The sequence below is a fragment of the Rattus norvegicus genome, chromosome 1 (assembly GCF_036323735.1).
Source record: "Rattus norvegicus strain BN/NHsdMcwi chromosome 1, GRCr8, whole genome shotgun sequence".
Taxonomy (NCBI): Eukaryota; Metazoa; Chordata; class Mammalia; order Rodentia; family Muridae; genus Rattus; species Rattus norvegicus.
Genome location: NC_086019.1, coordinates 104,578,385 through 104,594,230, shown reverse-complemented (window position 1 = coordinate 104,594,230; position 15,846 = coordinate 104,578,385). Strand labels below are relative to the sequence as shown.

General features: G+C 51.8%; 1 protein-coding gene across 8 annotated transcripts; it reads left to right on the top strand.

The window, feature by feature from the left end:
* Positions 1–406: 406 nt before the first annotated feature.
* On the top strand, positions 407–14,934 carry Cpt1c (carnitine palmitoyltransferase 1c). 8 transcript variants are annotated; one of them, XM_006229066.4, is made up of 19 exons: positions 409–651; positions 1,343–1,497; positions 2,122–2,261; positions 4,623–4,794; positions 5,300–5,401; positions 5,477–5,614; positions 8,163–8,237; positions 8,382–8,492; positions 8,579–8,663; positions 9,226–9,421; positions 9,527–9,709; positions 10,408–10,513; positions 11,552–11,668; positions 12,100–12,264; positions 12,775–12,909; positions 13,496–13,648; positions 14,161–14,274; positions 14,392–14,484; positions 14,625–14,934. In XM_006229066.4, the coding sequence occupies exons 2-19, from the start codon at positions 1,357–1,359 to the stop codon at positions 14,805–14,807; spliced, it is 2,409 nt and encodes an 802-aa protein (XP_006229128.1). In that variant the 5' UTR covers positions 409–651; positions 1,343–1,356; the 3' UTR covers positions 14,808–14,934. The 8 variants fall into 8 exon arrangements, 7 of the variants coding, with proteins under 7 accessions (XP_063118074.1, XP_006229128.1, NP_001030097.2 ...); NM_001034925.2 differs by having other exon boundaries at positions 468–651; positions 8,385–8,492; XM_017589139.2 differs by lacking the exon at positions 409–651 and having other exon boundaries at positions 1,400–1,537.
* Positions 14,935–15,846: the final 912 nt, after the last annotated feature.

The following is a 15,846-nucleotide window of genomic DNA, read 5'->3' as shown; positions in this document are numbered from 1 at the left end:
CCGAATATGAAATCCCAGAGTGGAATAAAGCAGACTGTTGTGTTTGTGTGTATCTATGCATCCTGCACCGTCCCTCTGTCTAGCTGGGATCTCCCCAGTGGCACCTGTTTCATGAGCCTCTTTGTAAGCCTGCTGTGGATGGTTCTGACCTGTCAGCCTGAGAAGCATCTCCCAAGATGTGTTCCAGCAGATATACAGCGACAAGCATAACATGATGCTGTACCTAAAAGAGGGCAGGGAGGGAGGCCAAGGCTGTTCTAGTTTCTTGAACAAACAAAAGGAAAAGAAAGGAGGAAAAAAAAACAAAAAACAAAAAAAACAGGCTTAGGGTAAGAGGGTTGGACGCTAGGACTCCGAAGGGGCGGGGAGAGAATGCGGAGGGATTGGAAAGGGGCAGGGACTGAACGCGGAGGGATCAGAGGAGGCGGGGATAAAACCTAGGACCTGAACACCCAGTTCAGGGAACGAGGAGGTGCCCGCAAGGTGGCTCTGGGTTTCGGGATAACAGCCAAAGACGGTTGATCAGTTCGTGGATTCATTACACGGGGATTAGATGTATGTACAAGGGAAACAGTAGTGGACTCAAAACTGGGGGACGGAGGTCTATATGGAATTGACCCCAGGAACCGCAGCTGCTTACCTCTGACCGGTGTAAGTACTAGTACCGGGTATAGGAGGGGCTATGGGCCTTGTGTTGGGGCAGACAAGTGGGGCTTCTCCATCACTTGTCCTGGACATGCCTCCGCTCGTCACCAGCATCCCTCGATGCCGGGCATGCGCAGTAGGATGCTTCCTCTTTCATCCCTCTCCAGACCCCATGGTGGAAGGGAACCCATATGTGTTTGCCTTGCAATTGGAAATGAACAGTGCCACCGTCGGCAAATGTTCATTTCCCTATGGGTCTAAAAACTAGTACGTTAAAAAGAAAAAAAGCGAAAAAATAGTGTGCTTTATTTGAACTGAGCCTGCATCAATTTCCCTCTCCCATCCTGAATACTGAGCAATGAATTCTCAGTAATACAGGTCTCAAGGTTGCTCTCCAGCCTTAATTCTTTCAGAGATCCCCAATTAAATGAATTCCTGTCCCAAACAGTGAGCTGCAGCACCCTTCAGGTTCTTGGAGCAGCTTATGCGGTCCCGCTGTGGGGAGGAAGGGATAGAGTATGAGAGAGGGGGCTGGGGTCTAGACTTCTCCGGGCCTGGAATCCTCCACCCCACACACACCCGAGAGTAGAAGCAAAGTCTGCATAGGTGGGTCCAAGGGAGAAGGACCAAGTTCTGGACTCGTGGATCTGAGAGGAGGCACGAGGTCCTGAAGAATGACTCTCTGCCTTTCTCCTAGGGGTCCCAGGGAACATGGCTGAGGCACACCAGGCCTCGAGCTTGCTGTCTTCACTCAGTTCCGACGGGGCAGAAGTGGAGCTCAGCTCCTCAGTGTGGCAGGAGATTTACCTCTCTGCCCTACGCTCCTGGAAAAGGAATCTCTGGCGTGTCTGGGTGAGGAGAGCTATTGGCTGATTTCCTTCTGGGGAACCAGGTACCTGCTTCTGGGATTTCTGAAACCCACTTCTGAAGATCTGGGTGTCCAGTCTCAGGCTACTGTTAACTATGGCTTCCTCTGGGATGCTCTGTACTGACCTGACCCGCTCTGCTCCTGACTCACCTCACCCCTGCTGCACTCCCCATGCAGCTCCTCCCCCAACAACTTCCAGTATAGTCTCCTTATCTTGGATTTATTTATTTGTTTACTTACTGACTTATTGGTGCCAAGGTTCAGAACCCAGGGTTTTGAGCAGTCTAGGACAGCTTGAATGAACTCTCACCCCCAACCCCAACCCCTGTACTGGTAGGTTCCAGGAGACTTCCCTACCACCAAGCCATACCTCCCTCCACTAACTAACTCTCCACAGGGTGGACTCTAGGAGAGACTCTTTCCCAGCCTCAGCCCCTCACTGGGGAGTAGACAAAGGCTATACCATGCCCCCAACTCCTTACTAAATACATTCAGTAAAAGGAGCCCTGAGCGCTGCCCGCATCCAAGACCCTGTAAACTGCTGCGAGTGAGACCGAGCATGTGCTCAGAGGGAACGTAGGACTGAAGATGCCCTTTTCTCAACACAGAATGACTTTCTTGCTGGTGTGGTCCCGGCAACGCCCCTCAGCTGGCTTTTCCTCTTCAGTACAATCCAGCTTGCTTGTCTCCTCCAGCTGGACCCTTCCCTAGGACTGATGGAGAAGATTAAAGAGTTGCTGCCAGACTGGTGAGAACCTTCCTCCTCGAGCCAGTCACAGCCCTAACCCCTACCAAGACACTCTGTGTGCTTTGTCTGTCAAAGAAATGTAATTTCTGGGTGTGGCGGTGCATAAGCCTTGAATCCCAGCCGTGGGGAGGCAGAGGCAGGAGAATCTGGTCTATAGTGAGTTCCAGGATAGACATGGATGTTACTCAGACAAACCCTGATTTGGAAAAACAACAACACCAAAAACAAAACAAAAAACCAAAAAACAAAAAATCAAAAATCTAATTTCTGGAGCTTACTTTATGACTGTTAATAGAGGTACAGTCAAAAAGGGAGGGGTGGGGGGTTGGGGATTTAGCTCAGCGAGCGCAAGGCCCTGGGTTCGGTCCCCAGCTCCGAAAAAAAGGAAAAAAAAAAAAAAAGGGAGGGGGTGGGGGAGCTTCATCTCTTTCACTTCATAGCTTCATTTACCTATTTTTGATTTTTTTTAAAGATTTATTTATTTATTATATATAAGTACACTGTAGCTGTCTTTAGATACACTAGAAGAGGGCATCAGATCCCATTACAGATGGTTGTGAGCTACCATGTGGTTGCTGGGAATTGAACTCAGGACCTCTGGAAGAGCAGTCGGGCGCTCTTAACCGCTGAGCCATCTCTCCAGCCCCTATTTTTGATTTTTGAGACAGGGTTTCCCTGTGTAGCTTTGTCGGTCCTGGAACTCACTCTGTAGACCAGGCTGGCCTCGGACTCAGAGATCTGCCTGCCTCTGCCTTCCAAGTGCTTGGATTAAAGGAGTGCACCACCATGTCCAACTTTCTTTCTTTCCTTTCTTTCTTCCTTCCTTCCCTCTTTTGGAGATAGCATCTCTTTCTGTATGTAGCACTAGCTGTAATGGAACTTATGTGGAGAGCATAGCCTGGGACTCACAGAGATCCACCTCCCTCTACCTCCCAAGACCTGAGTGCCACATGAGGTTTTCAGGATTACCAAGCTCTTCTTATACTCAGTTCTGACCTGAGTCAGGGGTCAGGAATGGTGGCTCACCAAGTAAGCATTCATCCCAGCAGAGGCAGGGGTTACATGGGAAGATCCTTTCTCTTTTTTTTTTTTTCGGAGCTGGGGACCGAACCCAGGGCCTTGCGCTTCCTAGGCAAGCGCTCTACCACTGAGCTAAATCCCCAACCCCGGGAAGATCCTTTCTCAAAACACAAAACAAGGGTTGGGGATTTAGCTCAGTGGTAGAGCGCTTGCCTAGCAAGCGCAAGGCCCTGCATTCGGTCCTCAGCTCCGGGGGGGAAAAAACAAACAAACAAACAAACAAACAAACAACCCCACAAAACAAAAACAAAAGCAATGTTTCCAGCCAGGTACATGCCTATAACCTGGCATTTGGGAGGACCAGGCAGAGATGTGCAAGGATGAAGCCATCCTGGAATACAAACCAAGATCCTGTGTCACACCAAACAGCCAAAGCAAACATTGTCACCTTTATGTAGGGCCTGGAAACCAGGCAGGGATTGGTGTGCTAAGTCCCAGGAGGTAGGCCAGTCTTTCTTGGAAGAAGCAGATTTTCTGGACAAGGCAGAGCCCAGATTAGACGGGGAAACTCCTAGAAGGACATGACTTATTCATGACCCAGTCTATCGGGGCATCCTACGGAGGAGTTGCAGTGATGTGCCCATAGTCTGAAACCGGAAGCCCATGTGGGAGGGATTGTCACAAGGCTAAGCTCTGGGCTTCCTCCACCACACCGAACTCATTGGTTTCCCGGTTTGCTTACTTATTATTTATTTTTATTTATTTTATTTATTTATTTTCTGGTCTTTCGAGACAAGGTTTCTTAGTGAAGCCCTTGCTGTCCTAGAACTCTGTAGACCAGGCTGGCCTCAAACTCACAGAGTTCACCTCTGACTCCTGAGTGCCGCCGCGATTAAAGACGGCATGGCTGAAAGTCGTGAATGTATGTATGTATACATTTCTTTATGGCAGGGTTTCATGTAACCTAGGCTGTCCTCCATTTCACAATGTAGCCAAGGTAGCCAAGGACGGGCTTTAACTCCTCCGGCTTTAACTCCTCCTCCTCCTGCCTCCCAGGGCTGGTATTTTAGGCTCGCCAGCACAGTACTCCCAGCTTATGAATCACACACAGGGCATTCGCATGCTAGGCAAGCACTCTACCCTGGTGTCCCCTCTGGTCCCAGGAAAGCGATTTTAGGAGCTTGGTGCCTCCATAAGGGTGGTCATGGGCAACAGAGGGACACACCCACTTTATCAGGTAAATAAATATGTCTGTCAAATGTGATTGTCCCCAGTGCGCATCCTGCAGACTCGGTCCACTTAACAGCTTCAGGGGCACCCTTTTATTTATTTCTCTCCCAGGGGCGGACAGCACCACCAGCTCCAGGGGCTCCTGGCAGCAGCAGTCTTTGCCTCGTGTTTGTGGGGAACCCTGATCTTCACACTTCATGTGGCTCTGAGGCTCCTGCTGTCCCACCACGGCTGGCTTCTGGAACCTCATGGCACCATGTCCTCACCCACGAAGACCTGGCTGGTATGTGAGGATCTAGACTCCCAGAACAAACGTGTGGCTGTCTCTTTCTGGGTCTGGTCCACCACCACTCCTGTCTCTGTGTTCATAACCCCAGTTCCCCACCCCGTTCTCTCTGGGACTCTCTGTCCATCTCTGTCTTTGGATCTCTGTTGCTTTCTCTCTGGGTTTGTCTCCCGCTTTGTCCCCAGTTGTCTCCCTCTTCTCATGCTGTCTTCCTGTATCCCCTCCACACATTGTACATCATCTCTGTCCTCTGGGTCAGTGCATTCCCCTCCTCCCTCCCCGCCCCCCCTCTCACGGTCACCTCTGTCCTCTCATCCTGTTCTTCACTCTGTCTCTACTTCTCTCCCCTTAATTATCTCCATCCTCCTTTTCCCCTCCCCCATCCATCATCTTGTCCTCTCTCCTCCATCCAAACCCCCTTCATTTCCTTACTCCCTCTCCCTACATCATCTTCGTCTTCCCTCCTCCTTGCCCCAACTGGGTCCTCTCCTCTGTCCCGCAGGCATTGGTCAGAATCTTTTCGGGGAGGCACCCGAGGCTCTTCAGCTTTCAACGTGCGCTCCCGCGGCAGCCAGTGCCCGGAGCGCAAGAGACCGTGCGCAAGGTGGGCGTGCCCTGGGGCGGGGCGGTCTCGGGCAGGCGGCGGGGCCTTGACGCTCCTGTCCTTGTTTGCTTGTAGTACCTAGAGTCCATGCGCCCTGTGCTCCGAGACGACGCTTTCGACAGCGTTGTGGCGCTGGCAAACGACTTCCTGAGGTTGCAGGCGCCACGACTCCAGCTCTATTTGCAACTCAAGTCCTGGTGCGCTTCCAACTACGTGAGTTCGGGGCCCAGCCCGGCCCTGCAGTGATTGGCCCACCCGTCCTGTGGTGATTGGCCCGCCCTAACCATGCCCCTACCACGATTGGCCTGTCCAAGTGATTGGCCTGCCCCAGCCCTGCTTGTGACTTGCAGGATAATGGAATTTCAGTAAGTAGCCCCTCCTCCGTACTCAGCCCCTCCCTGTTGTCACCCAAATTGCAATAACTTCAGGATCTGAGTTTGAGTCACACTACTTGTATTAGGACCAGAATTCCAACATGAATCCGTCCACCATTTCCAGCTCGCGGACGGCTTCCTAGATGGGTGGTGGTTAGCTAGTTTGGGAGCTAGGCCCATGGCTGCACTTTTGAGTTGAGCTCCTTAAGAAATTGAGGTACAGGGGTTGGGGATTTAGCTCAGTGGTAGAGCGCTTGCCTAGAAAGCGCAAGGCCCTGGGTTCGGTCCCCAGCTCCAAAAAAAAAAAGAAAAAAGAAACTGAGGTACAGAATGAGTCACATGAATCAGGAATGCCAGCCTTGGCTAACGTAGGAAACTGGAGAAGGGTGACAGGCAACGGGCATTTGAGAGGTGGTGAAGAAGCAAGATGGAGCTATAAATATCTCAGAGGTAGGCAGAGAGCCTGAATGTGAACTGAACTTGTCCAGTTAGCAGGACTTAGGAGAAATGGAAGAGGCAAATGTAAACAAATATGGAAAGGGGGCTTCACTTTGGTCAGAACACAGGCGTGCAAGGATGGGAAAGCTCGAGCGATAGGTTTTCCCAGGAATGTAGTAGGGAGCTGGAAAGATTTAGAACAGGACAGGGCGTGTAGGATGGCCTGGAGATGGAAGGTTAGAAAGGAAGCTGAGGATTGCAGCAGCCAGCAGACACTTAAATTATTAATGCAAGCATTGGGCTTGCCTGGGGCTGGTAGCACATGGTTTTAACAGGGGCAGGAAAAGGAAAGAGGGTCTGGGGTGGGGCACCCCGGGTTAGTGTTAAGTGCCTTCAAGGGTTGGAGAAAACCAGACAGACTTTAGTGATCTACTTTTTTTTTTTTTAAAGATTTATTTTATTTATATGAGTACAATTTTCAGACATACAACAAGAGGGCATCAGATCCCATTACAGATGGTTGTGAGCCACCATGTGGTTGCTGGGAATTGAACTCAGGACCTCTAGAAGAGCAGTCAGTGCTCTTAACCACTGAGCCATCTCTCCAGCCCTAGTAGTCTACTTTTGTTCCCTTTTTCTGCATGCTCTTAGGCCCGATTCTGCCCTTTTTTTGTTGTTGTTGTTGTTTGTTTGTTTGTTTTTTTCTTTGGAGCTGGGGACCGAACCCAAGGCCTTGCACTTGCTAGGCAAGCGCCCTACCACTGAGCTAAATCCCCAACCCCTGATTCTGCCCTTTTAAAAGTATATGCAGGGACCTGGGTTTGATTTCCAGGACCCACACGGTGGTTCAGAAGCCTCTGTAATTTCAGTTACAAAGGATCTGATTCCTTCTTCTGGCCTTGGGGTGCTGTCGGTACACAGACATTCATGCATAAGAAACACCCAAGCACATAAACAATCTTAACCTTGGGGAATGGCCCAGTTGGAAGAAACACCACACCCAGTATGTGGTAGGCAAGCCCTCCAGCAAGCAAGAGATACCCAGAGCCCTCAGAACTGTGTGTTGATGCTCATCGTGTCCATAAATGTGTACCTTACTGTTTTGTGTCTGTGTGTGTAATGTGTGTGTGTGTGTATGTTCGTGCAGGTGTGCATCCATGTTCGAATGTACACATACACAAATATGTGTGTGCATGAGCGTGCCGTGCAGAGGTCCTCGGGGCACCCTACAGTTGTGTTTTGTTTGTTTGTTTGAAGATACTTCTTTTTGTTTTTACTTTGTGTGTATAGGTGATTGCATGTTTGTATATGTAGATGTGTCACATACATGCATTACCCACGGAAGCCAGAAGAGGGTAGAGGATCGGATGGATCCCCTGTAGCTGGAGTTATATGCAGTTGTGAACTGCCATGTGGGTGTTGGGAACAAACCCAGGTCCACGACAAGAGCAGCTCTTAACTCCTGAGCCGTCTCCCCAGCTCCATCTAGTTTTTTGAAACAGGGTCCCTCACTGAGACGTGGGGTGTGCTGATTGGGTAGGGCGTCTGGCCAGCAGGCCCCAGCAATTCTCCCTTCCTCCACAGCACTGAGATTATGAGTGTGACCCACAACACCTGGCTTTTCTCTGGGCCCTGAGGATCTGACTGGGGTGCTCATGCTTGCAAGGCAAGCACTTGCCCACTGAGCCATCTCCCCGGTGCCTTTACTCTCTAGTTAATGGTTATGTAATATTCCATAACTTGAGGGTAGCAGGTGTTAATGAACTAATCCTTCATCCTCGACGGACTTACAGGTTATTGCTGGTTGTTAACCAGAACCAATCCCCCCGCACCCCCAAGATCCTTTCTGCCCATGTGACACAGGAACGTCTGCAGGCTCCCTGGTCACACCATCCTTCTCCCTCAGGGTCTCAGCCACCCGAGCTGAGCCTCTCTGATTCTCCTCGCAGGTCAGCGACTGGTGGGAAGAGTTTGTGTACCTGCGTTCTCGAGGCTCGCTGGTTAATAGCACCTACTACATGATGGTGAGGAGGGAGAGGCAGGCAGGGGGTGGCAGGGGCCTTGTGGCCTTGGCGACCCATGACATCAGTGCAGAGCGCTGGCTGGGGCCCCCATCAGGGACAAGCATGGCCTCAGTATATTTTGTGTTCCCTCCCTTTGCCACCAAGCAGGATTTTCTGTATGTCACCCCCACACCACTGCAGGCAGCCCGTGCGGGCAATGCCGTGCATACCCTGCTCCTGTATCGCCACCTTCTGAACCGGCAGGAGATCCCACCGGTAAGGCAGATCCCGTGGCTTGGGGATGGAGGTACAGGGAGCTGCAGAGGGCCGAGCCTGGCTCAGGAGCCCCTGGCCTCCTGCAGACCTTGCTGATGGGGATGCGCCCCTTGTGCTCCGCCCAGTACGAGAGGATGTTCAACACTACACGGATTCCAGGGGTGGAAAAAGGTGAGGATAACCCCCTACTCAGTCCTTGTCCCTTCCTGCACTGGGCAGAGGGCAAGAGCAGGTCTCTAGCCAGTCTGTGTGGGTCTCTCCCCTGATTGTGATGCTTCCTCTGTGGCCTCAGGAAATCATTGTCCCCTCTGAGCCTTAGCTTCTTCAACAGTGAAACATGGGTATCTGAGTTGACATAAAATTAAAGATAGCTTAAGGTGGAGCAAGCCAGGAAGCCTCTCATTTTGTGTGAGTACCCCGTAGCTGCCTTCAGACACAGCAGAAGAGGGCAGCTGATCCCTTGGCTGTGAGCCACCAAGTTGTTGCTGGGAATTAACCTCAGGACCTCTGGAAGTGCTCCTAAACACTGAGCCATCTCTCCACCCCAATTTTTAGCATTTTTATTAACATTATTTATTTAATGTATATTGAGTATATATAATATAATGTATAATGAGTACACCATAGCTGTCTTAAGACACACCAGAAGAGGGCGCCAGATCGCATTGTAGATGGCTGTGGATCTTATAATGTAGCCTCGTTCCACCTTCGTGTTCTCCCCATACTCTTCCAGACTACCTTTGTCACCTCCAAGACAGCCAACATGTGGCTGTCTTCCACCAGGGCAGATTCTTCCGTGTAGGGACCCACTCTTCCAATGGCCTGCTGTCCCCACGGGCCCTGGAACAGCAGTTCCAGTACATCCTGGATGACCCCTCCCCAGCCTGTCCCCTTGAGGAACATCTAGCTGCTTTGACTGCCGCTCCCAGGTGAGGGTCGGTTACCTGTGGTTGCAAGGGGCAAGCAGGGCTCCAGGGAACAGGCTGGGCAGGGTAGAGGGGCCAGCTGGGTTCAGGCCTATCCCACTCGGACAGGAGTATGTGGGCCCAGGTACGTGAGTCTGTGAAGACCCATGCGGCCACTGCCCTGGAGACTGTGGAAGGGGCTGCCTTCTTTGTGTCCCTGGATTCTGAGCCCGCGGGACTGACCAGAGAGAACCCCGCAGCTTCCCTGGACACCTATGCCCACACTCTGCTGACTGGCCAAGGCCATGACCGGTGAGTCGACCCCCCTACAATACCACCCACATGCTTTTGGAGAACTAGGGCTTCTCCACAGGAGACAGCCAGACCCCACACCTCAGCAGCTAGATCCAGAGCTCACCTATATCTTACAACCCCCAAAACAGTTCATTAGAAGTAAGAGACCGCTAACCCAGAGAACTGATCTGCTCAAGACCCCAGACTCTGATCACCCGATACTCATTTTGTGTCAGCAAACCTAGCTAGTTGAGCCCAGCAGAAATTCGTTGAGTTTCAGCAGTCGTATAGATTCTACAGCCTGAACAGAGCAGAGTTTCACTAACTGATATTCCACCTTTGGACTTCTAGTTACTGCTCAAGATCAACTGCTCCACTGAGCTGTGGTCGCTTTAGGGAGTGAGGCCCCGTGATGGAGGATTATTTAGCTATAACAACAGACCCAAGATTGAGGGTCTATTCCCAGCACCCCCAGAGCTGACTTCCGAGAAAAATAAAACCAAAAAAAGCAGTTCCCTAAATCTGACACCCATGTGTCTGAAGTCAGCTCTGATCAGCAGCACTCCCAGAGGCCCCCTGGGCTGGCACACCCCCCCCCCCCGCTGATTGCCCTGCCCCATCCTCACCCAGAAGCACACCCCCCACACTGGAATTCCCATGGGTGCTCACATTCTCCTCCCTGGCTCTCTGGTGACCCACCCAAACTTTTTCTGCAGTTGGTTTGACAAATCCTTCACCCTCATCGTCTTCTCCAACGGGAAGCTGGGCCTCAGCGTGGAGCACTCATGGGCTGACTGCCCTGTCGCGGGACATTTATGGGAGGTGCGCTGGGGACCCTGTCCAAAGACTAACCCTGAAGGACCTTAGAATAGAGACATACAGAATCAGAGAAGAGCCCAGCAGAGAATGGGGCTTGCTGTGATGACCTGCCTGGGGTGGGTGTGTCACTGAGGCTCAAAGAAAGGAAAGTGACTTTCAAGGGTCACACAGAAAGAAGGCACAGTGACAGCAAACCTAGAGCCTGTAACCTGTAACACCACCCCCACCCCCACCCATGCACATGCAAAGAGAGAGCGAGACAGACAGACAGACAGACACACACACACATACACGGGATGCTCTAACACAGACTCTCACAGGATATAGCACACATACACACTCATGCACATACACATACACTTACACTGGCACACACACACAGAGTGTTGTAGCACACATCTGTAATCTAAATACTTGGGGTTGGGGATTTAGCTCAGTGGTAGAGCGCTTGCCTAGCAAGCGCAAGGCCCTGGGTTCGGTCCCCAGCTCCGGAAAAACAAAACAAAACAAAACAAACAAACAAACAAACAAAAAGAACTAAATACTTGGAAGGCAGGAGGCTTTTAGTTAGAGGCCAACCTGGGCTATAGGCCAGCCTGGGCTACAGACCAGCCAGTCTGTTGCAAAAGGAAACAAAGCTGGCTTTGGGCTCAACTAGTGGACTTGTGCAGTCCTGGGTTTTATCCCCAGCAGCATGTAAGATGGCCGTGGTGCTGCTGCCTGTTGTGTTCCAGCACATAGGAGGTGGAGGCGAGAAGATCAGAGTCCAGAATCACTGTCAACTACACAGTAAATTCCAGGCTAGCCTAGACTACATTAGACCCTATTTTAAAGTGAAACCAAAAAGGGTTATAAGGCAGCTGAGAGAGGTAAAAACGTGAGCCCAGAAGGCTAAGCAGCAGGTACGTGCTCAGTGGGAACCTAGAACATCCCACCACATTGGGTTCTGCGGCTCAGATTCAACCACACGGGGCCCTACTACAGCTGTCTCCACAGTGGCTTCAGTCCAGAAGAGGAAACAAATGACACTTTCGTCCCCAGTTCACCCTGGCCACAGAGTGCTTCCAGTTGGGATATGCCACAGATGGCCACTGTAAGGGGCACCCCGACCCTGCCCTGCCGAAGCCCCAGCGCCTGCAGTGGGACCTTCCAAAGCAGGTAAGGGTGGGCTCTGGGACTCCCCTTTAAGTCCCTCGCCTTACCCTGAAGTCATCCCTGTGCCAATTTTCATATCACACCAAGGGTACCCACGGCCTAGAGTCCCACAGTATCCCCAACACCTCTTCTCCTACTCACCTCCATTCCCTGCATCTTGTCTCTCAGGTGGACCTGTCCCAGTAACCATAGCCCTGTCCAGCTCCATGCCCGGTCCCTTCAAACCTCTTCAAGCTTGCTTGCATCTCAGTTCTTCATCTAAATTGAACCGCACTCCCTCACTTGTCCTCACCCTAGCATAACCTCTTCCTTTCCCTTCTGCCCCACCCCATCTAATTGCATCTTTGCCCCCCACCCCTTCCAGACCCTTGCCTGAGCTCTGCCACTACAGTGCATGCTAACAGCAGACATTCTCCTACCTCCTTCTCTGGCAGATCCAGCCGTCCATCTCTCTGGCCCTGAGGGGAGCCAAGACCTTGTCTGGCAATATTGACTGCCATGTCTTCCCCTTCTTCCACTTCGGCAAGAGCTTCATCAAAGGCTGTCATGTCTCTTCAGACAGTTTCATCCAGCTGGTCCTGCAGCTGGCCCACTTCCGGGTCAGTGCCTGCTCCCTCAGAGTCTCCAGCACCCACCTCTTCACCTACCTCCTCAGGGTCTCTTTCTTGTCTTGTGACACTATGGGTCATCTGCTCATCCATTTTATGGGTCACTCATTGTTTAAGATCAACCTTTAAGGGACTTGTAGCGGATTGTGGGGTGTGTGCAGGGTCTCACTGTGTATCCCTGGCTGACCTAAACTCAAGAGAGATCTACCTGCCTCTACCTTCCAAGTGCTAGGACTAAAGACATGGACAACCAAGCCCGGTAGGTCAGTCATCTTAACATAGGTTGGCCAACTTGTTGTGAATCAGCCATTTTATTCTGGGTCATTCATCCTGTGTGGGTCAGCCATCTTGTTGTGGGTCAGCCATTTTGCGAGTCTGTTGTTGTGTTGTGGGTTTGCCATCTTGGTTTCCTTAGTTTTAAGCAGAATGAGGTTGGTCTCCATCAGGACTACAAAGACATCCCAAGGCTAGCTGACAGGTTCCTCTTCTCCTTTCCCCCAGGACAGGGGTCAATTCTGCCTGACTTATGAATCAGCCATGACCCGACTGTTTCTGGAAGGCAGGACGGAGACGGTGAGGTCTTGCACTAGAGAGGCCTGCCAATTTGTGAGAGCCATGGAAAACAAGGAGAGGACAGTGAGTGTCGGCCTCATGGAGGTTTCCATCGTGGCCAGGATCTGGGAGGGGCATCCACAACAAGGGACCAACCAGCTCTGACCATGGGATTCAAAATGAAGGATTATCATAGACTAGGAGAATGTGTTCCCGGCTTTAGTGGGGACGACACACAGTACTGGGGACCACTTTGCAGAAAGTACTGCTTCTACTCTGTTGCTCTCCTCACTTCAGCCACTGTGACACTGTGCGACCATGACCTTCGTCTACATCATACCTCAAATTATTTATAGCCTCTGCTCTAAACAATTCTGCCGCCCCTTCCCTCCACCCCCGTTTGCAAACCTTTCATCTCTCTCACCTGTGAGATGCTGTGGCTTACTAGAGGACCTAAAGGTCCTAATGTCAGGCACAGAGCATTCCTAGCTGTGTGACCCTGGACAAGTTACTTTCTCTCTCTGAACCCATTTCCTCTCTGCAAAGTGGGAAAGATATCCCTACCTTGTAGGCATCTTGGAAGCTGACTTGAGACCAGATATAATCCAGATCCTCAAAGTAAGCCCACTTCCTGTCTTTCCATGACCTTTGACTGCCCTGGGGGACCTAGGACCAACAGTGCCTTGCCCTGTTCCGGGAAGCCGTGGACAAGCACCAGGCCCTGCTGAAGGCAGCAATGAGTGGGCAAGGGATCGACCGTCACCTCTTCGCACTGTACATCATGTCCCGGCTTCTCCACATGCAGTCGCCCTTCCTGACCCAGGTCAGGAAAATGGGTAGGAGGAGAAGGAAGCCAGGAGGGTGATGAAATGGCCAAGCCAAGTCTGGGGTCAGGGTGCTGAGAGGGAAGAGGGGTTCAGCAGTAGAGAGCATCAGTCTAGAATCCCCCACTGGAGGTCTAAGGGCTTGGCTGGGTGGTATTGCCCCCGCCTGGCGTGCTACAGGAAGGGCTGAGTGGTGGTGGTGGTGGCCCAGGCCTTTAATCCCAGCCTTCGGGAAACAGAGACAGGCAGATTTCTGAGTTTAAAGTCAGCCTGGCATCCTGGTCTAGAGAGGTCCAGGGTAGCTAGAGCTACACTGAGACCCTGGGGGTGGCGGGGTGGGACAGAAAGAGCAGAGTGGAAAGGAAAGCATGGGAAAGGGGCGTGGTTAGTTGGGAGGGGGCATGGTCAGAGGAAAGCCACTGATTTTGGAGGGATTGGCATAGGAGGAGGTCAGGCTTGCAGTGAAGGAAAGGAATTCTTTTCTGCTCATGAGACCGCCTGCTACCCTCAGGTCCAGTCGCAGCAATGGCTTCTGTCTACCAGCCAGATCCCTGTGCAGCAGACACACCTGTTCGATGTCCACAATTACCCGGATTATGTTTCCTCTGGAGGTGGATTTGGGCCTGTGAGTGAACTGGATTGGGTCCAGCCTCTGGACATCTGGGGAGGGAGCGGTGGGGACTCGTGCCCTGCGGGTGTGGAGGACAGGCTGGTATCGGCTGGCTTCACTCTTCCTCTCCAGGCCCATGACCATGGGTATGGCGTCTCGTATATCTTCATGGGGGAAAACGCAATCAGCTTCCACATCTCCAGCAAGCAATCAAGCACAGAAACAGTAAGAGGAACTTGAGTGCCTTCCTCCTCTCTCTCTAAATTCTGGGACTGAGCCCTTCAGACCCCAGGGGTCCCTGATCTAGCCTCCTCCTCAGACCTGTCTCCCAGGGCTCCCCCAGCTCCTCTTTTGCTACTCTGCAGGACTCACACCGGCTGGGGCAGCACATTGAAGATGCCCTGTTGGATGTAGCCTCCCTGTTCCAGGCTGGACAGCAATTCAAGCGCCAGTTCACAGGGCTCGGGGAGAGTTCAGGTTGGAAATACAGCAATCTCTCCTGTAAGACTGTGGACCCCAATATCCCCAAATCCTCCACCAACTTGTGAGCCCCTCAGCAGGGAGCTGGTCTCCCTCAGGAAGGAGGGCATTGCTCCCAGGACTTGGCTGGCGCAGACAGGGGTATTGGGGATCCCCACACCCTCCTGGTAATAAAGATGGGAGTTGGATGCAGTATCCACTGTACTCTTCTGCGAGGCATGGGTGGAGTGGGGGGATGGGGCACCCCTTTCACCCCAACTTGGCTTCCCAGTTGTCTTCACCTTAACCACAGCCCACACCACCACTTGAGCAGGCTCCATTTCAACTCCCTGGCCAGACCAGATCAGCTCCTCACACTCAATGAGCCCCGTGCCTGTCACCCAATACTAAAGGCCCATCAGACCATCTCCAAACTAAAGGATTGAGGCAGGGTGTCCTGCTCAGGCAGGCTGCTCTTGACCCTCCTGTGTCTGCCTCCCAGCTGCTGGCTGTACCACTGTATCCTACTATTGAAAATTAACTCAAGAGGTAGGAGGATGCTGAGTTCTGGGCTAGCCTGAGCTACATAGCAAGTGTGCATGGGGGGGCTTGGCAGGGAGATCTCTGAGTTCGAAGCTAGCCTCATCTAGTTCCAGAACTAGAGAAACCAAAGCAAACCAGAACCAAAACCAGTGACAGGGCTTTCCTCTTAATCAAATGCCTCCGAGAATTAGTGGGTCATCATTTTACCAGCCTCATCTGCAAAATGGAGTGAAGGACTTGGAAGACTGAGGGCCAGCAAAACTGCAGGACTCTGTCACACAGCCTTCAGGACATAATCTCTTCTTCTTCTGCTCTTCTTCCTCCCTCCTCTGCCTTTTCTTTTCCCCCTTCCCCCTCTTCCCTTTCTCTTGGTTTAAAGTTCGTTTACTTTATGTGGATCAGTGCTTTGTGTGCACTCTGTGCAGTGTACATTCGGTGCCAGCAGAGGGCGGCAGATCCCCTCTAACTGGAGTATTGTGAGCAGGCACGTGGGTGTTTGGAACCTGGGTCCTTTGAAGAGCAGAGCTCTTAACCACTGAACCATCTCTCCAGCCCCTTTGTTCTCTTGAGGTAGAGCCTCATGAA

Coding starts and splice junctions, on each gene's coding strand:
- Cpt1c (XM_006229066.4), top strand. CDS start 1,357: ATGGCTGAGGCACACCAGGCCTCGAGCTTGCTGTCTTCACTCAGTTCC. Junction 9,422..9,526: donor GCTTTGACTGCCGCTCCCAG/GTGAGGGTCGGT, acceptor CCACTCGGACAG/GAGTATGTGGGCCCAGGTAC. Junction 11,669..12,099: donor AGTGGGACCTTCCAAAGCAG/GTAAGGGTGGGC, acceptor CTTCTCTGGCAG/ATCCAGCCGTCCATCTCTCT.